This window comes from Perognathus longimembris, chromosome 25 (genome assembly GCF_023159225.1).
Source record: "Perognathus longimembris pacificus isolate PPM17 chromosome 25, ASM2315922v1, whole genome shotgun sequence".
NCBI lineage: Eukaryota > Metazoa > Chordata > Mammalia > Rodentia > Heteromyidae > Perognathus > Perognathus longimembris.
In genome coordinates, this window is record NC_063185.1 from 14,969,633 (window position 1) to 14,992,879 (window position 23,247).

The 23,247-nt window shown below is 42.9% G+C and overlaps 1 protein-coding gene across 1 annotated transcript; it reads right to left on the reverse strand.

Annotated features, from left to right (window-relative positions):
* Window positions 1-3,460: 3,460 nt before the first annotated feature.
* LOC125341806 (sperm motility kinase Z-like) lies at window positions 3,461-4,918 on the reverse strand. The gene has a single exon (XM_048333890.1). It carries the CDS (start codon window positions 4,916-4,918, stop codon window positions 3,461-3,463), a length of 1,458 nt encoding a protein of 485 aa, XP_048189847.1.
* Window positions 4,919-23,247: the final 18,329 nt, after the last annotated feature.

A 23,247-nucleotide genomic window follows, 5' to 3' on the forward strand; every position in this document is an offset into this window, starting at 1 on the left:
CATGTTAAAGTTGATGTGATTATTAATAAATATCTTTTAGGAAGAAGCTTTTCCCATATGTAAGATACCATACTGCAGATTTAAAGTATAGCCTATCAATAAAGTACATAGTAACCAAAAAGAATTTTTCAAACACATTGAAACATCTTTTCTAGTGCCTTTTTCATTAAAATCATAAAATATAGATAAATGGTCTTAATCTATTCATTGAAGTAAATCCTTAATATGCAAAAACTTGACAACATCTCCAAAGTCTATTTAGTACCACAGTGGATTTTAAAGTCCTGATTGCTTATCTTTTCAAGGATATTTTCTTTTAGCCTGAACTTTTTCCTAATCTGTCAATTAATATATCAACAGCATGGGAATCTCAGCCTGAGTTCATCCTTTCTACCTCTTGCCCAAGAGATAAGGAGGAAGAAGAAAATATTTCCAGATCAAAGGAACCATGCCAAATACCGCATTCCGATACTACATGATAGAGAAAGAATGAGACAGAATCAGAAAGCACATCTTTGACTTTTAGATGTGATACTTGACCTCGTGGTTTCAATTTTCTCATCTGTAAAGCCTGAAAGATAGGATAAATGATAAGCTCTTTTTGTCTGGGTAGTCTAGGAGTAGATATAATTCGAAGTTTACAAGTTAAAGTAAACATTTTGGAATTGGACACAAACACAGAAACAGTCTTTGGATATATTTTGGTCTATTTTGTAAGAACCTTCAACCCCAAAAATTAAACTAGAATGGCCAGGAAGCCAACAAAAGAAATACAAGTGCTCAGTGAACATATGAGAACTGTTCAACCCTGTAGGAGCTAAAGAAATGCAGAGTTAAAGATGGAAAGACAAGTTTACATCTACAAGCTCTGTGAAGTTTCATAGGAAGGTCATGCACAGGGAGCAAAAGGGTCCTGTGCTGACAGGAACCTAAATTGCCATCACTTTTCTAAAAAGCAACATAGCAATGTGAACTGAAAATAATAAACACAGGCATTCCCTTTGTGTGAGTCAGTTGTTTTTTTCTCATTTTGACAAAACAACTGAGAAAAACAACTTTAAAGGGGTAAAGATTTATTTTGGTTCTAGATCCCAGAGGTTTCAATCTGTCCCAATCTGGCCCTGTCACTTTAGGTCCAAGAGACAAGGCAGAGCACCGGAATGTGTGGTGAAGGAGGCTTGCTCACCTCATGGCAGCCAGGGAAGCAGAGAGAAGAGAATGCCTATGCTAATGGGTCTTCTTCCTTTTCTCCTTTTCCCCCATCCAGGTCCTATCCTATGGTTCGTGCCACCCACATTCAGAATGGGTCTTCGCCCGTTGGAAATGCCCTTACACACACACTCAGAGGTGCTCTTCAATGAACTCATACATGTCTCAATCCAACGTAGCTGACAATCAAGATTAACCAGGACAACCTCCAAATAAGCAATTATATGACATCTACTATGTTTTTTAAACAAACTGAATATACAAGACATAACACAAATGATGACTGAAACAATCAACTTCAAGATGGCAAAACAAATTAGAAACAGTGAATGGTCCAATGCAGGATCATACTTTGAGACAGTGAAATGGCATCTAACCATTAAAAATATAATTTCCTTGTACAGTATGAGTTTAATCTTACTTTAGAGGAAAAGGAGCTAGAAATTTTTCACCAAAAACAAAAGTAGTAGTAATTGCTAGAGATGTTAATTTTCTGAATTTTACATTTTTGTATTTTCTACATTCTTGTAGAATCAGGAAAAAAGAGCAAATTGTACTAAAAATAAAGTTATATATGCATATCATAAATTTACATCTATTTGTAAATAGATATAGATATACTAACTTTAAAATGTGTCTTTGGTGTTATCTAAAGGTTTTCTTCTTAAGGAAGCCATGATTATAACATGTGAAGTTATTCTGTTTTAGAAAACAAGAAAAAGATGAAAAGAAATACAGTAAAAATTATTAGTTATTTTAAAAGTAGGGTGATGTGGGGCTGGGGATATGGCCTAGTGGCAAGAGTGCTTGCCTCGTATACATGAGGCCCTGGGTTCAATTCCCCAGCACCACATATACAGAAAACGGCCAGAAGTGGCGCTGTGGCTCAAGTGGCAGAGTGCTAGCCTTGAGCAAAAAGAAGCCAGGGACAGTGCTCAGGCCCTGAGTTCAAGGCCCAGAACTGGCCAAAAAAAAAACAAAAACAAAAAGTAGGGTGATGTGATACTTTTTTTAAAAAGTAAAGCAATATTTTTGTGCTGGTCCTGAGGCTTGAACTCAGGGCCTAGGGGCTGTCTATGAGCTTTTGTACTTAAGGCTAGCATTCTACAAATTGAGCTACAGCTCTACTTCTGGCTTTTGGGGTAGTTAATTGGAGATAACAGTCTCACAGACTTTCTTGCCTAGGCTGGCTTCGAACTACAATCATAAATCTCAGCTTCATGCATAGTTAAGATTACACAGGGGTGAACTATTTGCACCTAGAATAGCAATTTTTGTAAAGTAAAATTAAGAATACAGATTGTTCAGACAGGTTCAGAAAGATTTAAAAATGTAAAAGGAACTCGGCAAACACAATCCCCACCTGTTTACCAAAAACATCACCTCTAGCACCCTCAATACTAAATATATCACCTAAACCAGCTCCCTGTGCATCTCCACCTCAGTGGTCTGTATCATCTTTTCTCAAAAGAACAGTGTCTAAAGGGCAAGTTGTGGTAGCACAGGCCTGTAATCCCAGCTACTAAGGAGGTAAGGATAGGATGTGTGTGTGTGTGTGCGTGTGTGTGTGTGTCCCACCCTATTTCATACATACAAACAAATTAAGACAGGAGCTGAAAGAGAACCAGAAAGTAAAATGAAAATCATCAAGAGCCACAATAATCTCTTCCCATTATCCTTCCTTCCTTTAAATACTAAGTGGGTTGCAATCTCCCTAAATGGGTAGTATGAGGAGGTAAATACTAAGAACCACTCTAGGCCCCTTGTCTCCAAGATTTAGGGTAACAGACCTACCTAGTAAACCCATTGTCCATGCTTGAGAATCAAACAAAATGATTAGGGGTTGTTAGAAGTGATCAAGCATGTAGGTAAAGGTTCATGGTGTAATTACCCAGATCAGGAGGTACAGGCAGCTTGCGGCCACCTTTCAACTTACCTTTCAGCACTGGAAAGCCAACTCAGTGTCAAATGTCCTTTGACCAGAATCCCACCTGGAGAATCCCATAGCACTTGGCTCAGCACCCTGCTGTGTGCTAAGACTGAGGCCTCTGCTGGGCATGCTCGGCACAAGGCAGTGTGAACTTCCTGCAGGACTTCTTTCTATAGCTCTTTAGGTTCATCTCTCTCTGATGTTCCATACCCTAGTGACAGTCTTCAAGAAGCCCTGGGTCCTATGACTTTCAATTGTTTGGTACGTTTCAGGGTTCTCCACCTCTTTCTCAGGAATGACTTTGTTCCGAACCTGTGGGCCTTACTTTTGGGTCCGCACACAGCAGCATATTCTCTGAAGAGTGGTGGCTATCCTGTTAGCCACCCTCCTCCAACTCCATCTCTTATTTGGGCTAGAGTCTATGGTCTCATCTTGCAGCTGCCCAGGGAGAAGGGTGTTTTCCTCTGACTGACATCTTTCATTGCTGCTCAAGAAGAAGGAGCAGCTAAGGGAAACCACAGAATCATAGTGTGGGGTTATGCTGGGACTGGGGTTCTCTTGCGGGAAGCAGAGGGGAATGTCAGGCCGAGTGGCACGTAGGCCTCTCTTTGGTGGTGACCACTTGCCATCATAGTGCATATGGAATTCAGATGACAAAGTGAATGTGCTAAACAAGGTAGGTAAACTGGCTCTCCTTTGTGGAGGGACAGAGAAAGTGGAAAGGTCTGCAGGAGTTGGGCATGGTGGAACTGTTGGACGCACTGTTTCAACTTCAACACAGCTGGCATTCTGCTTTAAGTGTTCTTCAATTAAAAGGTATGTGCCCATGACTTCATTGAATGTTCTGTCCTGTATAGACTGGCGAATCTCAAATAGCCTGTACCCCATGACACGCATTACTACGACAATAATGGGGTTCAAGTTATTGGGCAGTGGCTCAGCAGGATGTGGGGAACATTTCTGACCTTGGTTGAGCCATGGGTTCTCCATTATTTGTACTATATTAGGTCTTTGCTTTGGGTCCACAGTTAACAATTGGGAGATGACACGTTGTCCTTTTGCAGACAGGTAAAATGGAACCAGGTACCTGCCCTTCAGGACTAGTACCTTTACCTGGGCAAAATCCCTCCCCTCAAATGGGAACTTTCCTGAAATCATAAAATACAAAAGGATGCCCAGGCTCCAGATGTCCACCTGGAAGCTATCATATCCTTGGCACAGGAAGACTTCAGGGGCGCGGAATATTAAGGCACCACATATGTCCTTCAGCAACTGTCCCTTGGTGAACTTGATGCTCAGGCCAAAGTCGCTGACCTTGGCATTGCCTTTGGCATCCAATAGGATGTTGTTGGGCTTTAGGTCTCGGTGTGCAATTCCGTTTTGGTGAAAGTAGTGTACAGCACTCACAATCTGTTTGAAGAGCCTCCTGGCTTCATCTTCAAATAGACGGTGGGAGTTTTGGATCCTCTGCAGAAGGTCCCCTTTGGCAGCCAGTTCCATGACCAGGTATACTTTGTCCTCCTTCTCAATCACCTGGTACAATCTGATCACATGTGGATGATGTAGAGACTTGACAATGTCCACCTCATTTTCGACCAGATGACTGCAATGCTGTCCAAGCTTCACGAGCTCTTTCACCGCCACCTTGGTGTCTGTGAGGCTGTGATGGGCCAGCTTCACGTGCCCAAAGCCTCCAGCGCCAATGGTCTCCTTTATAAGATACTGTTCGATGAAGATATCCTTCAAGGAACTTGTGGGTAATTTGTTCTCATCTGCCATCTTTCTACCCAGGATGTCAGGTAGCAAATCTAACTAAAATTAGCCAAATAAATAAATCAATGTGAAACCAAGAATAAGCAAAAAGAACTATCCAAACTCAAAGCGCACAAAGCCTCCCCTCCCCTTTAAGAAGGAGTCAATCAAGCTCTGAATTAGTCCAGCGGGTCACCAAGCAAGAAGAGCTCCCAGCGCTGTAACGGACAAAAGCAGAGCAGAGGGCAGAGGCTCCTTATATACCCTGCCCCCCTCCCCTCCCTGAGGGCTTCACAATGGGCCGCGATGTCAGGGAGGAGATGGCCCAATCACAGCTGGACCCAGTAACAACAGGAAGAAAATGGACCAATCACAGCTGGGCACAGATCTACCGGTAGTAGTCGAGCTGTTGGACCTCAAGGACCCGTCGCCAAGGACTTGTGAACACGGGATGCAAGGGAGGATGCCACTGCTATTACCCAAGGCAATGTTGTGGGAATCATGAGGGCATCAGGAGGGAATTTAACCAGGACCTTTCACAGATGCTATGCAAATACTCTACCACTGCGCTACATCCACCTTGGCCAGATTTCTTATTTCGTTAATTGACTTTATGTTCAACCACCTTACTGAATAATTCTTAAGAGTTTCTGTAAACGTCTTGAATTTTTATGTAGACTATCGTGGCATCTTTCTCATAAAATTACAATATTTTCCTCCAGTATAGTTTTATTCTTTTTAGTTCTTGTTCTTACTACAGTTACGACATCAAATGGGATGTTGAATGGTACCAGTGATATTAATGATAATATATTTCTCTCTTGATTTCATCAGAAATGCCTCCAATATTTCTCCATGAAGACTATTGTTTACTGTAGGTATATGATAGAGATCCTATATAAGGTACAGCTATTTTCCTTCAATTTTAAAGTTTTTGTAATCAGTGATATTAAGCATGATATTATGTTTTTGTGTTGCAAGCTGAATTGAACAGCCTGCACATGCAGTCATAAATATGGAGTATGGCAGTCCCTTATGCAAATGAAGAACTGTGTTTGCACAAGTTACAGGCTTTCTGCTACCACGGAAAATACGCCTCTTCTGGCCTGGGTAGAAATGGATGCAAGGCCATCTAGAGTTCATCAAGACTGGTAATGGTAAAATGTCTGGTGTAAGCTGACTGCTAGGGCAGTGCCTTCAGGAGCAAGCATGTGTAGCTGTTGTGTAGCTTCCTGTAAGTGCCCTTGAAGCATTAAAAGCAGCTAGTGCTAACACAAGTGCAGTCCAGTTGGCCGTTGCCTGAGAGTTCTTTATTCAAAGCAGCCAGGACCCTAGGGAAGGGTCTCACAGCTGTCAAATCACTAGAGCTGTCAACATCTTAAATTATTTAAGGAATAAATAACATAAGGGGATTCTTACAACAAAAGCTTACCATCAAACAATGCTCTAATGGTACTTAACAGTGCTTCTGCGCTAGTACCTGAGAGTGAGGTGTATTCCTGCTATCTTCTTCACTATGGTAGTTCTGGGACTAGTTGCTCTAGGTCTAGTGCCTTCTCTGACATCTGCACAGAGGGTGGGAAAATGTAACCATCTGTATTTAAAGTAGACCTGCAACATCCCAATAACCCTTATTACCTTTCCCCACTACTCCGGGTTTCTGAAATTTATCTCCCACATATAGTTTTTTTCAACCATTTGTCCCTCCAGCTACCATAACTAGCTTCCAAAACTGATGGTCCCAAATGGTTAGTGACAACTGTTCTCTTTTATGTCTCAGCCCAGCTTATGCCTAGAGCTGTGCTTTTGATTCCGATGTTTCATATAGTCAGACTGGCTCTCTTGTCCAACACTGGTTGAATCAGCATATGGCAATTGCTGCAGAAGACAGCAAAATGGACATGAGACAGGGAAATATAGTATCTTTTGATTCCCAGAGTAAGCTCCAACAAGGCCCCTTTAAGACGACTTCCTGACACTACATCACATTACATGTTAGGAAGAAGAGAGAACTTCTTCAGTTCCAGTATGCTGTGCAGATTCCAGGTCTCCTGTCTGTTTATACAGAATTTCTGAATTGTACTGAGACATATACTAACTGTGCTTTCTGAGTCTTTGTCTTTCACCTCTACTCCCACTCTCTGCTGCAGTGCAACCACATACTTAGTACACCCTCTGTTCTACTTTCCGAAGTCTCTAAGTTTTTGCTAGTATCTAGACACAGCTAACCTTCAGGGCTGAGGACATGATTCAAGTGGTAGATCACTTTCCTAGCAAGTGCGAGGCCCTTAGTTCAACCCCAAGAATTGTTGCTCTCCACCATTGAGGCCAAACTTAAGTACCTACCCTCTGTCACCCACCCTGAATAGAGCTGCTCTCCTACTGTCTTGAGTCTATTCCTCAGTGGACCTGGACGTTTCTTGGTACATGCACTTTGTTATCTTGAATCCCTGACCTTAATTCTCTCTTTTACCTATAATTGCATTTTACATGTGTGTACACATATTAAAAGTCATGGCAATGTCCAACTGAACTGCTTGTGGCAGTAATGCTTTGCACTTTGCTTACATGTTTTCTGTAATGCACATTAAATAAAGGTTATAAAAAAAATAAAAGTCATGGCATACAGGTGGGAGTAAACGTACTGCAGAAGAAAGATAAGCCTGCTCTGGTTACAAAGATATTATAAAGAATCTGCATTACCTATGGGATGAAGGTATTCCAATGATCGAAGTAGCCAGCCACATCCCCCGTGAACAGAACTAACCAGCAGGAGAGGCCTTTTTGCTGCTTTTCATATTTTTATTTATTTCCTTTTACACTTGTCAGTTATATTTTTAGTTAATTAGCATTAGCTATCATCCATGTTCAGCATATGAAAGTAGAACTACTTCTCTCCAGCTCCTCTGATGAGATGCTCACCAATCAACATCACATGGTGAGGATCATCAGCCATGGTGGCTTGGGACACATTAAACTGGCCTACCACAGAGTCACTGACACCAGGTGGTGATAAAATTGCTGCAGAAGGGAAAACAGCCTGTTCTGGTTGTGAAGGAAGGAGATATCATAAAGAATCTGCAATCCCACTCAAGATTTCTAGGTGATTACGATATTCGACTAAATCTACCTGGTAATGCAACTGGCCAGCAGGCTGAACACTCTCACTACCTGTTTGAGGCTAGAGGCTCTCCAAACAGATTCTGTGTACCACGCTCCATTGTCATAGAATAGTATCCTACACCAAGACCTGAAACTTAACATCTGCTGAATGCTAAGGTCTGAGCATCAGGTTCACCCTAAGACAGATGATGTTCAACTTATGTGCTGTTTTGACATTCTGTGCCTCCAAAATCTTCCTGTGCCAAAAGCAGGACAGCTGCAAAGTGGACATCTGGAGTCTGGGCATTCTTTGTGTTTTATGTTCACAGAAAAAAATCTCATTTGTTGAGAGATATTTTACCCAAATACAGATGCAGTTCCTGCAGTCAAGGTGCAGCATTTCAACTCACCTGTCTGCAAAAGGGAGAAACATGATCACTCAATTGTAAACCCTACTCAAATCCTACCATAGAACATGGAAGATACCCTTGACCATCCAAATGAGGAAAGGTTCCCCAGATCCTGCTGAGCAACTGTCCAACCAAATGAACCTCAACATTATAGCAGTAATGTATGCCATGGGTTACAACCCATCTAAAATCTGGGAATCTGTGCTGGACAGAACAGTCTAAGATCATGGGCGCATATCTCTTGATCCAAGAACACTTAAACCATGGGAGCAGAATCCAAATTAAACCAGTGCATCCGGGGACTATGCCATGCAACATCCACATAGATTTTCCACCTCCTCTCTCTCTCCATGGAAGAGAGCCAGTTACCTTCCCTGCCTCACATCTTCACTTTCTTGCCATCTGCATTTCAACTTCCCTATGATGACATGTAGTCATACAGAAGAGAGGCAGAAGAGACACCCTCCCTGACATTCCCCCCTGCTTTCTACAGCAACACCTAATCCCAGCATTTTCTCTCACCATGATTCTTTGGCAGTCCTAATTGCTTCTACTTCCTGGGCAGCCCTAAGCAGATACAGAGCTATCAGTCAGAAGGTAAAGCCCTTCCCTCTGGGAAGCCCAATGATGAGACCATACAGTCCGCCTTTAACAAGAGACTGGGTTGGGAGGAGGCTGTCATCAGGTGATAGATCTGCCAGGTGTGGGCACAAACAGCTGCAGGAAGGAGCCTTGCAAAAAAAATCACCCTGCTATGTGCCTAGCACATACAGCAAAGATTTCCAGACAGCACCAGAGGGAGGTTTGTCAACTACTATGGACATTTCCAATCAGGAATTCAGTCAAAGGACATCTGGCACTAGGTTGGCCAAAGCTGAAAGGTAGCCTGAAGCTACCTGTACCTTCTGAGCTGGGGGACTGCAGCTTAAACCCTTACTGAAACACCTAGTTGTATCACCTAACAACCCCTAAGCATTTTGCTTATTCTCAAGCATGGACAGCGGGTTTAGGTAACTTTATTATTAGCTAAAATCATAGAGAAAAGGAGCCTAGCATGAGTCATACTACAAATGTACAGACTGTGGGCATAACATTTAGGGGTTCCTTTCTGGTCAGGGATTTATCATCTATCCTCAGATTAAATTACCCATCTAAAGGATATTTCAGCTCACTTAGCATCTAAAGAAAGAAAGGATGATGAGAGGAATGCTTGCAGCTCTTAGTGATTTTCAGTTTCAATTCCTAATTCTGTTCAACTCCTGGACCTGACTTAATTTGTGATATACATAATTTTGGAGATGGCACTTCATAGAATTTTCTACCTGGCTTGGTTTTAAACCATCACTCTTTATCTCAGCCTCCTAAGTATCTAGGGAAACCTGACAACAAATTTCCTTCTTAGAGCTACAAAGAGCCTGTCACCAACCTACAAGAAATACTGGAAACTTGAAGATAATAGAATGATGAAGGCAATCTAGAACCCTGCATCCAGTGGAAAACTCTTAAAACATGTGTTCAGACAAAAAAAACTATAAAGCAAGTCATTATATCCACTCTAAAGAATACTTGAACAAATAACAAACTAAAAAAAAAAAAGAATACCATGAAGCTGGTACTTTGGGGGGAGATCAAGGGAAGGTGAATACATAAAAAAGAAGAATGCAAAGAATGTAGTAATAATATACAAAATATATGTATTTGTGTATTGTTATAATTTATAGAAAGGTTTCAAAGATAGTAAACAGAGCTCCCTGTATCGCTCATTTAGCTTCCCCTAAGGTTAAAGGGCCAGTACAGAACCACAGTGTGTTTGTTAAAATAAGAACTGAACATTAACCCATTGCTATTAACTAAATTTGAGTCTTCTATCTCACTGGTTTTTCTACTTCTGCCTTTTGCTGTTCTAACATCCCGTGTGGAGCATATCACTTTAATTATGGATTATCTGAGAGTATAGGCAAGAGCCACCATTACCTTAACAAAGCTCTAGTTGACAAGCAGCCTGAATCACCTGCTGCCTCATCCAGAGGCATTCAAAAAGCTGGTTGCCCAAGCTCCACAAATCAAGACCACTTCGAATAGTTTGTTCAGTCGTTGCTTTATTCCCACAGGATAGTATTCCAAAGAATATCCTATAAAACCACTGGTCCTAAAAGATATGAAGTGTCAAAAAAAGAAAAACCAATACTTTCTTTCAGAGAATTTTATATTGGATTTCCAACTCTTCTAGAATGATTATGCATATTAATATATTGCCCTTGAAAATCCCACTACAAAGAGATTGGTTTAACTTTGTCCCATATTTTTTATTTATTTAATCATGGATAGTGTTGCCATGGTGTTATTTTTTTCTTAATAAGACACCAGTTATGGAACACTGTCTAGATCATACAAATATTGTTCAGAGTATCCTCAGACTTTGAATTTCACCACTGCTTTTCCATAACTGTAGCCTAAATTGTGTGCAATAAAATATTCTACTTCTCATGGTTGAGCACTCTTTTGCTCACTGATATGCATTTCTATGTGAAGATGGGCTGTGTACCATTTTTCAAGTTAGACTGGTGAATGCATCAACCTTTCCTACCTGCCAGTAACATAACAAGATTTTTTTTTTTTTTTTTTTTTTTTTTTTTTTTTTTTTTTTGGCCAGTCCTGGGCCTTGGACTCAGGGCCTGAGCACTGTCCCTGGCTTCTTCCCGCTCAAGGCTAGCACTCTGCCTCTTGAGCCACAGCGCCACTTCTGGCCGTTTTTTTGTATATGTGGTGCTGGGGAATCGAACCTAGGGCCTCGTGTATCCGAGGCAGGCACTCTTGCCACTAGGCTATATCCCCAGCCCCATAACAAGATTTTAAAAGGCTTTGTTTATTGTCTGTTAATACACATGGGGCCATTAGCCCATTGGCAGACCTTGTGTATGCTTCATTTCTGCCAGCTCGCAGGAAGCTGCCCACTCACTAGCCAAGAGTCTCAACCATTGCCCCTTTGATGCTAAAGGATCATGGGGGAGGAGTTAGGACAGCAAGGCGGCTTGAGGAGGGAGAAACAAGGAAAATCAGACAAAGCCTTCTGCTCCCTCTACATCCAAGTCTTCCCACTCAGTGTCCCATTCCAGGCATTGCAGCCTGTCTATTCTACCAATCCCTTGATAATTTAGATGTGCTTCCAATTGAGAGCTGTGTTGTTTAATAAAGCAAAGACAATCGACTCTTCCTCAGTGTTGTAATAGCCTCTCTGTGTGTTTACTTGAGAACAAACTCTGTTATAATTTCTTTGGGGAATCAATACTTCCAGTGCATATGCATTGCCCTATTGGAGGTTCAAATTGTAGGAGAGAAGGGGAAATTTATTGTCTTGTAAATGCTGGCAGAAGGTAGTAGGTTTAGTAGGAGCTGTAATTAAAGTTTTGCTTATAATTTAAAAAATGGAGACAATAAACAATTGCACAGATTTTCTGGTCCTCAGCCCCCGAATGGCTAAGCCAGAACAAGGTCCTGGACTCTTGGTGGTCTTTGCACAATTAGTTTCTGAAGGTGTAGGTCTTCCAGTCCCCAAGGCTGCCACCTCAAGCCCTTGGGTTGCCCTCTACACACTCCCAGGCCTGGGAAGCTATACCACTCGCTTTCCCTTTTGCTTTCCTCAATGCAGGGCCAGCACGCATTAGTGCCAGCCTTTATTTTAGTGACTGCTTTTCTAAGGCTGGCTATTCAAGCCAGGACTGCCAAGCCAGAAAGCTACCCAGGCCTTGAGAGTGGAGATCAGTCTGGAAACAAGGACCTGTACCCCCCCCCCCCAAGACCTGCAGCATCCAGAGAAGTCGATGCCCCTCTCAGTGACCTCTCTCAGTACCCCTCTCTCGGGGGCCTGTAGGGACCTGCCTGCTTCTAGGAAATCACTCAAGACTCCAGAATAGGGCTGGGAATATGGCCTAGTGGCAAGAGTGCTTGCCTCGTATAAATGAAGCCCTGGGTTCGATTCCCCAGCACCACATATATAGAAAACAGCCAGAAGTGGCGCTGTGTGGCTCAAGTGGCAGAGTGCTAGCCTTGAGCAAAAAGAAGCCAGGGATAGTGCTCAGGCCTTGAGTCCAAGGCCCACGACTGGCAAAAAAAAAAAAAAAAAAGACTCCAGAATAACACATGGAGATCTCCTCCAAATAATGTGCTTCTCTTAACTGAGCACTTGCTGTGAAGTTTTGTGTTGTTAGTTACATGACTGGGGAAGGCATGGGAAGGAGGCTTCCAAATGCCCAAGTATAAGCTGCATCCATGTGTACCACAGATTGTGCTATGGCTAAGAAGAGTCACATCCTCTGTTATTCCTGACTGCTGCTTATTTGCAAAGCTTCCTTGGCATTGGGTATCAACTGGCCTGAGTACCAACATCTCCCCCAGGTTGAGATGCCCAAGCCATCCATTCTATAAATATTTACTGAGCACCTACCATGTGGCAAAAAAAAAAACCTGCAAAAAGACCACATGAATTAACCCACACTCATATATGCAGGGAGATTCTTCTGAGAATACAAGAATCTGAGTCCTTCTAGAAATAATATGGCCTGCTACTGAGTGTCTTTCATGAGCCATACAGTCTGCAAAGCCCTTTGCAGGCATTTATTCATCCATTAATTCTCTTTTGGTCCTTACAAACATCCTCACTGTGAAGTAAATGGTGGTCAGCAGTGAAAGCACAAAGAAACAAAATCAGAGAGGTCCACCTAGAGTGGACGTTACATGGCCAGCACAGTGAAGAAACAGAAGTCAGTCCAAGCCAGTGCTGTTCCAAGGTACATGTTCTTCCTCCTTATCACTTGTGCCCTGCAGGTCCCTCAGCTGCCAGCACGACTCACCTCGTGGTCTGCTGAGAGGGAGGTAGAGGTGCAAGGAAAAGGTTACATTGAGACTTTGGGAAGAACAGGGGACACGAAATGCTGTGTGGAATGCCAAGGAGAACACAGCGAAGCAGTGAAGGAGCTGGGCTAGAGATTAATGAAAGCAGGGCTGGCTGGGTCTATTGAGTACTGACCATTCTGGATTCCGTGTCTGTCTCTGTTTTGTTTATGTGCATTGCTGGGAGTGGAAGCTATAGCTTTGCACATGCCGGGCAAGTGCTCTCTGTCACCATTAAGCTACACATCCTCTTAAGTTGCTCAGAGAACTAAGACCTTATTGATACATTAAGTAGGGTCCCCTTGGTAGAATGCACACTCCACTGCAAGAGGCCACTGAGAGAGCTGCCACCCCATCCTAGACCTCTCCCATTCAGTGGCCCTTAGCCTTGCCGTGGCTCCAGTCAGTGCTAGGCACACCCAACTCTCTCCAGACCAGGTATTTGGAGCAAAGACCCACTTAGGCACTGGATATGACAGAGCATAGATGAGGTATAGGTTGCACGCTCAATTCAGGACTCTTAGTCATTGGCTAAGCAATTCCCCTGAACAGAATACACCCTGAAGTAGATCCCAGGTTAAAACTCCACCACTTCTGACAATCTCCTGAAACTCTTATTTTCAGGATTTCAGGATTCTTGCTGGCTTCCCTTTCTTTGCTCATCTCCAAGCCTCCCAAGATTCACCCATAGGCAACAAGCTCAGGAGAACGTCCCAAGCCAAGTGTCCAAATCTGCCGTTTTCAAGCTCTGTTGCTTCCCCAAGGTTTCCAGCAGCCCAGGTGAGAGGTCTAGAACTCAGGCTGTGGTAGGGATTTTGCACTGCTGATTATCCACAGTAAAATTACCAGCAGGCATTAAATCTATCATTAGTTAACCCAGTGTCTTTAATAATAAAAAAAAAGAGTTTGCACTAGGGATAAATACAGTGTCTCATTTTCTCACTCTCACTGGGCTCCTGTCACTGTGCACTTATTAATACATGGCTAATATACAGCTCCCAATCAGCCACTAAAATTCTGCTGTTATTCCTGCTAATGTGACAATAAAATGTACTGTGCCTGGCATAGGGACATGTGCCACACAACCCAGTACTCAAGAACTGGCCATAAGAACTGAGTCACCATGGCCACAAGGCAAGTTATACTCAGGCCACAGCCCCTAAGGGCCCTCACTGCCACATTTCACCTTGGCCAAATGCCACCTGAACTGGCAGAGGTGTCCTCCACCTACCTAACAAGTGACCTCAGGCCAGCAGACTGAAACTGTCCCCAATGGATTTTACCCAGTTTTGCAAATCAGAAGTAGAGGTGTAGCTCTGCTAGATTCTCTGCACTCCAGAGCTCAAAGGTTATAGTCAAAGCTGACTGAGTTCTCAGCCAGATCCTTAGCTAGAGACAATCCACTTCCAGTCTCACTGAAATTGTTCCTTGAGTGGTAGGGCTGAGATTCTCACTTTCTTGCTGGATGTCAGCTGGGTCTCACTTTCGTCTCCCTTGGCTGCCCTTGGTTTTCTAAGGGTCACCCCCCTTGTCTCTGCTCCCCATGTCACAGCAGCATACATCTTCATGCCAGGGAAGGTATGTATTTCCAGTCTTACACTACATAACCCCAGGATCACTTGATCTGTGTGCTGCCCCCTAACCATAGCAACTGAGTCTTAGATCTTTCCTACTCCTTCTTCCACACCAGATAAACATTCCAGAGGATTTGGTGGTTCCTCTCCACACCAGGCCTCCACTCTTGTCCACGGTGAGAGGAAGGCCAGAGAGAAGCCATCTCAGGCCCACAACTTGCAAGAGAGACACTGAGAAACACAGGCAAAGTCCCTCAATAAAGATCACACCATGGACAGGACATTTGCACAAGCAGCCTTTTCAGCAAGTGGCAGTCATCAGAACCAGAGGAGATCCTTCCACAGGCCCCTCTAGGCTTCTCCTCAAAAGCTCTCTTCCACCCTTCTCCAACAGAGAGGTAGAGCAACTTTGGTCATCCAGTGAGTTGCATCCTTGCACTGGTCCTGGATACCCATGGGCAATTTTTTTTTTGCAAGGATGCCAGTGAAGGGCAAAAGCACTGAGGAATGGTGGTAACATGCAAATCCCCATGTCTCATCCCAGATCAGCGGAGTTGAAGCTATGGTACCTGCTTTGCAAAGCTCCCAGCCAGAGCTGGTCCCAGGGCTCTGAAGAAGGTGCTCTGGGATCTGCCTAGCCATTGCCACTATCCAAGGGTTCTGTAAGCCTAACAAGTAACAGAGTCATATTGGCTCTGGGTTTCAGGGATAGGATTCAAATGCCCATCAGAATTTTAGCCCAAAATAGCCCCTGTGACCTTCCTAACCTGCTTCTATTCCTGCTACTTACTCTCAAGTCTACAAAAGGCAATCCTCATACATCTGTCTCTGGTCCTGTCCACTAACTCAAGGCCACTGATCCCTCCAGGCCTTTGACCTACTTTGATCCCTTTAGCCTACTCTCTATCCTTTACTACTCATATTCTTTCTTATCCTTCCACCAAGACAGTATGTTGTGTGCCAACATATATGTACATTCCTCAACACTCTTGCAAAGGAGAAGCAAAGTACAATTCCACTTACCCTACATGAGAACTGGTCATAGTGACTTGCTTCTAACAACACAGAAGTAATGCTAGATTACTTCCCATGACTAATCTATAAAAGCAAGCTAGCTTCTGTCAGAGGCTGTCTCAGGAAAATTCTTGCTATAGATAAGCCACCATGCTGTAGGGAAGCACAAGTTACATGAAGACATCAAACCAGCCCCAGCTGACCAATGGTCTGCCTGCAGATAGACACAAGTAAGAAAGGAGGTCTTCAAGGGTGATTCACCCCAGCCACTAACTGACTACAAACACGTGAGGCCCCAAATGAGACCCCTAAGTGAGCTTAGTCAGTGCCCAGGACCATGACTGATGATAATGGGTAATAACTGGTATTGTTTTATACTCTTAAGCTTACATGATATGTAATGGACAGCCAAAATAGAGCACAAGACAACTTCAAGCTCTGCCCTTTCTCTCCTTAACTGTCATACCTAGATTAGCTTCTGCCACCTCCCTCTTTTGTGCTGCTAGGTGTTCTGCACAGGTCTACTGTGAAGAGAATAGCCCCTGGGATCACATGCTTGAATTCAATGCTCAGCTCCTTTACCTACTGTGTGATTTTAGGCAAATTTCTTATATTCTCTGGAACTCAGTTTCCTCATACATATAATGTAAATGATAAAAAAATAAAATAAATTTCAAATGAATTTACTTTATGCTATATCATAGCAAATGATGTCTAGTTGATAGGTAAAGGCTGTTGTGATTCTGAACTCTATAGCAGCCTTCAGTAGACATCATATGCCAGCCAGGTTTGCTGCAGGCAAGATTATGTTTATCTCTGTGTCCTGTACTACACAGCAAGAAGCTAGACTACTGGTGGACACTTAGCAGATATTTGTTGAATAAATAAACAAATCTAATGTAACTGAACAACATTTCCCACATGTTCACAGAGCCAGTGATTTCCAATCACTACCCCAACAAAGAAGGGACAGACCATGCAAAGAAGGATAGCAAGTATCGCTGGGGACTATCCTCTGGGGGCCAGATCAGTGAAGGCAAGAGAATGGACAACATGTCTCTTCCAGCTTGATGACTCCAGAAAAAGTAGTGAAGAAGTGTCCCTGTCTTCACATACATCTTGTCTGAGGGCAACGAAAGTGTTATCTTGAGCAAGAACATTTTGAGTCACCTTGAAGTGATAGCCCAGTTCAGATGGCCAAGCAGTATAAAATACAGGAGAAGCCTAAAGTATTTCAGCCTAGCTAAGAAAACAAACCCTCTTTACATCTTCTCTCTCTTCCCATTGTATGTTCATCTTAGAAAAAATAGGGCATTAACAGGCAAAATATGGATTTGCTCAGGGTTTGTTGGCAAAGTGATTCCTGACTACTGGGACTATCAATGACCAAGGCCGCCAGAAAGAAAGCTTCCTAGGTATATAACATCCTTTCACTCCATCCTATCAGAAAGTTCCAAGTTATCCCAGGATACTCACACCAAAAAGTACTGAACTAAGAGAGGATCAATTTTTCCACTACCCATCATACCTTCCTCTGCTTCTGCCAACAGGGTTTTAGCCTACTCTCAAAGTACCCCTTTCTCCAAGACTTCCACTTCCACTTCCCTAACAAGCCCTCTTCAGTTTAGGGGACACAAAGTCACAGAAATCCACATCTAGTATAGTGACAGCTACAAATATGTTAAGTACTTGTTATGTGCCGTGGGAATTCTGACAGAATCTCAGCTCTACTATTTGCCAACAACATAATGTTATACCGGCCACTTTAACCTCCTGGGCCTCAGGATTCTCATCTGGAAAAATGGTAGGCCTGCCCACTAGTTCCTTCTATATACCTGACTTCCCCAGCATGGGGATCTGGAAATACAGAACATTTCCATTTTGGCAGCTTCCACTCAATAATTCATTCATTACACCTAAAGGAAAATTGCAGAAGCAGGCAAGGGATAGGTGGTGGGTGGGAGTAGGCAGGGAAGAAGCATTGTTTCATATACTAAGAGAAACTCTGAGGTTGTGTGTGACAATGTTGTAGTCAGTCTCCATTTGACTGACCAAAATTCCAGAAACTCTATGGGGTTTGGAAGGTCTTTGCACTGAATTGATTCAGCATATCCTGCCCCTCTTCTCCTGAGGAAATCGCTGCTTAGGTCTCTGCAATCTCATATAGTACATCTGGAGAACTGAAGGGTATCCCCATGGTCCATCCTATACCTTCGAAAACCACCCAGAACAACCGCCACAGGCTAGAACATAATCAACTTTGTCACTGCTCAAATTGTGTCACATCTGAAGGCCCTACTCTGCTAACTCAAGTCCTGGACATTTGGGGCAGTGTCATTCTCTTACAGCAGAAAGGTCACATGTAGTTGCTGCTAAGTTCACTTTGTAAAATTGCAGTGACACTGCTAATCACCTAGGGATGTTGCTAACATGCTGGTGGTGACTTAACAAGGCTGCACTGGCACCTGAATCCCCATCTCCAACATGCTCCCTGGTAGTATTTACATTGCTGTTCGGTAGTGAAGTCGGCAGTGAGAGCAACCATGTACAAAAGAAATAGAAAGGGAGCCACAAGGATGATGAACAAATGTCTTATAAAAATTAGAGTTATTCTGAAACAGAAAGGTATGTGTCCAAATTAGAATCATGTCAACATAAAATCAGTATTTTAAAAAGTCACTCAAAGCTTGCAACTTCATTTTGTATAAAATCTTCAACTCCACAGTGCATGTTCTCCCTACAGTAAAACCAGTACAAGTAGTCACATTTGTGGTGCTCATCCGCCACATGTAGTCATCATACTAGACAGCAGAGCTCAAGAGGAAGGGAAGGAAAGGAAAAAAGAAAGGGGGAAAAAGCCAATGAGATGACCTATCTTGAGGCAATACAAGAAAAATCTAGGTTCTAGACTGTACTTTGACTTGATGTGTGGCTTAAAGAATCACATAACTAGTTGATCTTGCCCTCTCTACCTGTAAAATATCTGTCTGTAAAATATCTGACCATCACTAGGACTTAAATCCAGAGAGGAATGTTCCAAGAGTATAGGTCTTGCCACATAGCTTCCTGAAGAACAGAAATAATCTCTCATCAATAATGCCTGAGCTCAAACCAAAGAGAAAACTGACACACAGGATTGGAGCAAACTAAGAAGTTTCTGTAGAGCAAAGGACATAGTTAACAAGACAAAATGACAGCCTACAGAATGGGAGAAGATCTTTCCAGCTATATATCAGTCAATAGCTGAGTATCCAGAATATACAAAGAACTCAAGAAATTAAACTGACAAGGAATCAACAACCCAATTAATAAATGGACAAACAAGTTAAACAGAGACTTCTCAGAAGAATAAAAATTGCCAGCAGTCACATGGAAAAATGTTCAACATCTCTAGCCATAAAGGAAATGCAAACCAAAACAACACTGAGATTTCATCTCACACCAGTTAGAATACATCAAGAATACAAACATCAACAGATGCTGGCACAGATGTAGGGGAAAAGGAACCCTAATATACTGTTGATGGAAATGTAAATTTGTTCAACTCTGAAAGCAGTTTGGAGATTCCTCTAAACACTAAATATATAACTACCCTATGATCCAGGAATATTATGCTTGAACATTTATCCAAACGACTACAAATCAAGATACAGTAAAGTCACTTGCACAACAATGCTCATTGCTGCACTATTCACCATAGCCAAGGTATGGAAATAGCCTAAATGTACCTCAGTAGAAGAAGGGATCAGAATATGTACTACATATACACAATAAAATGTCATTCATTGGAAAGTATGGTATTATATCATTTGCAAAGAAATAGGTGGACCTGTAAATACATACGCACACACGCACGTGTTCACACACACACACACACACATTAAGTCAGACTGAAAGAGGACCCATGTTTTCTCTTATAAGTTGAAGCTAAATCTAATTTATATTTATACAAGTAAACAAATAAAGAATTGTGTGCAAGTAAACAGAAATATATTAAGCAGAGCATGGCATTTGCAAGGTAGAATTCAAATAGTTAATTCTTTTTTTTTTTTTTTTTGGCCAGTCCTGGGCCTTGGACTCAGGGCCTGAGCACTGTCCCTGGCTTCTTCCCGCTCAAGGCTAGCACTCTGCCACTTGAGCCACAGCGCCGCTTCTGGCCGTTTTCTGTATATGTGGTGCTGGGGAATCGAACCTAGGGCCTCGTGTATCCGAGGCAGGCACTCTTGCCACTAGGCTATATCCCCAGCCCTCAAATAGTTAATTCTATAAAAAAAAAAAATCACAGTCCAACAGAATGAATACCAGGAAATTGGCACATGAAAGGTGGGAAAGAGGTCATAGACAAATGAAGAGAGGAAGGGAGAAAATGCAATCATAACTTTCAACACATAGTCAATAAAAATAGGAAAACTGAAAGAAGGGATGTGTTAGAATGGGAAAAATGATGAAAAGGGTGACATTGATCAAAGTATATTATACTTATAAAATGTTTGGTTGAATGATAACAGCTTTATACAACTGCTTAAAGGTAATGAAAATATAAATTTAAAGTGATAATGCCTGAGGTTACCACTATGGTCTTAATTCACACAGGGCTTTCTAGGGAGTCAGTCACAATGGCAGAGGCCTTTATTCCCCCTTTACGAACAGCCATGAACCACCTGGTCCTATCTGGGAAGGGGACTTTACTGTCTCTGTGAGTCGAGGAACTGCAGGCAGATAAAATTAGTGCTGCCCACCCATCCCAAGCTGTCTGAAAAACTATTTTGAGGTCCCTGCTGTCAAGTTCATTGTCACATCCTTTGCTCTGACTTTTTCCTGTGCTGAATTCAAGAGCTGAGTCACTAGAGAGGCAGGTCCTGGTGGCTGTTCTGTTCTGGCTTCTCCCTAAATCCTTAAGGCCAATTAAGGAGGTACAGGAAAGGATTCTGCAGAATAAAGAAGTAGGTGGGCACATGAGGTTTGCCATATATAATGTAAATGCATATGAGCTTCCTACCCAAATTCTACAAAATCAGAATAGATAATGAAGGAGGAAGAGGAGAAGGAAGAACAAGGCAAAGAAGCTAGTAACCTCACAATAGAACCCAACAAATACCTCACAATAGCCTGAGTTTTCTAATAACTGGACATGTGATACCACCACACTAAAAGATGCCAGATGAACATTTCCTACCATTGACTTCCTTTAAGGCACTAATAGGTACAATGCTGGCTCAGCTTCCAGGAGACCACACATATACCTCAACAGCCTAGGTCTCTGAGAGACAGTGAACCTGGCAGCCGGGGCCCAGGTACCTGTATCTACCAGGCCAAGGAGCTATCTTCGTCTCAGTGATACTTCAGAGCCTGAGCCAGCAGACCCATGTTGTGCTTGTTTCCAGGTTTCTGAAGAATGTGCCATATGCCTTGCATATCCCAGCCAAGATCCATGTACCCCCAACACTGAAAAAGCCACTTCCAGATTCAATAAAGTTAGGAAGGACTGTTGGATCCTTTAAATGGGCCAGAAAGGGAAATCGGCCTGATCACCTTGCCCTTTTCCAGGGAATGAAAGAAGAGTCTAAAAGGAGAGACCATCTGAGGTCCTTGGTTCCTATATCACCCTGCAGATGGGGGCATTCACGAGTCCTCCTTTGCTCCTTTGCTAAGTTAAATAAAAGAACTAATCCCCTTCCCTTCCAACAGGAGCCAATTCTTGGTCAAGTCACCTTGCTGGGAAACATAACACCTATTCTCTGTTCCCATAACTTGGCCAAATGTCTGAGCATAATAAACAGCAGCACCTTTTCTCCCAGGCCTGAGGCTACCCCATCACTCCAAGTCCACTCTGAGTTAGCTGTCCCTTGCTGTCACCTCCAGTCCTTAGAGCTATCTAGGTCTGGTAATGTCACCACCTCACATCATTCAGGGTGCCAGGCCTATATAGGGCAGACCCAGTGACTCAATGCTTCTCATCATGAGCCCAATGCGGCTCATCCTTCAATGCTAAATGCATATATCATCTCCTCCAGGAAGCCTTCCCCTCTTATGAGCCACAGCACTCCATGTGTTCTCTCTTGCAAGATTTACCACTTCCACCAAACTAGGAAGTGACTTGGCATCTCTGCATCGCCAGTGACTGGTACACAGTTGGGGTTGTATACACATGGAATGGCTTGCTTCTTAAATCCAGCTACCACATGGCCCAGGCCACTCGCACCCCCAGATACTCACGAACTTGGCAAACACACAAGTTTTTGCATAACAGCCAAGAGAGCATCCCTGAAACGCAGAGAAATTGTGGGAAGGTTCCTCCAGCCTTAGTGGGGTCCCAGTAAAGAGATGTCTGCAGGTACCCAGTCCGTGCTCCTCTCCACCCTCCTCAAGAAACCTCCACAGCCCTACTTGGAGAAAAAGGAAGTCAGGAAAGACAGCAGCTGCCTCCCTGGACTGCCAGACCCCCAGAGAGTTTCAATGGAATTCAAATAATCCCAGTGTGTTGCCCCAGCCACAGAGAGGCACAGCCAGGAAAGCAGAGCTGCTTAAATACTGCTTTGAAGAGGCAAAGACTCTGTGACCCAAAAGCTATTTGTCCTCCGTAAATGGGATTTTAGGAGCAGAGCTGAAAGGAGAGATGACTGCCTCAAGAGCCTAAGCTTGTATAAAACATTAGATATTTAAAAATAAATAGTGATTAAAAGAATGCTATAGATGACAGAGCTCCAGACCCTCCAAGGCCTTCATGCAAATGTCTCACTGTTCTCTCAGCCCCAGAAATCTGGGCCAAACTATAATCATGACTTTAGTTTTTTGTTTTGTTTTGTTTTTTCTTTTTTCAGGTTGGCAATAGCTTCTTTGAAGGTCTGAGAGCACGTTCCCAGGCGGTGACTGGCGTCTGAGGTGGGAGGCTCTGGACAGGTCTTAAGCATTGGTACCAGAGGCATCCCTGAGATGCTGTCTATGAAAGTCTGTGCATGCTCACCAGCTTTCCTCCTCAGGACTGGCCTGAACATTAACAATGCTCATCACACCCTGAGCCAGTAACTGTTGTTACTCTATTTTGTCATTAACACTAGTGATGAATGCAGTTTTAGATTTTTGTTAAAGCCTTTCATCACCATTAATAACTCCCTTGGAACCATTCTGTGCTAAACTTTTTGTCTTTCCTTTTCCAGAAAAATTTAGCTTACGACCTTGAGAAAAAGAAAAAGTAAAAGATAACATCCACACATCATTCAGATTTTATTAGTTTTTGTTTGATGTTCTCTTCCTGTTCCAGGATCCCTTCCAGGATACCAGTTACATTTAGTTGTCATGTCTACTCAGGCTGTTTCTTGGCTGTTAAGAGTTTGTCATATTTTCCTAGTTTGTACTGCCTTTGACA

Coding starts and splice junctions, on each gene's coding strand:
- LOC125341806 (XM_048333890.1), bottom strand. CDS start 4,918: ATGGCAGATGAGAACAAATTACCCACAAGTTCCTTGAAGGATATCTTC.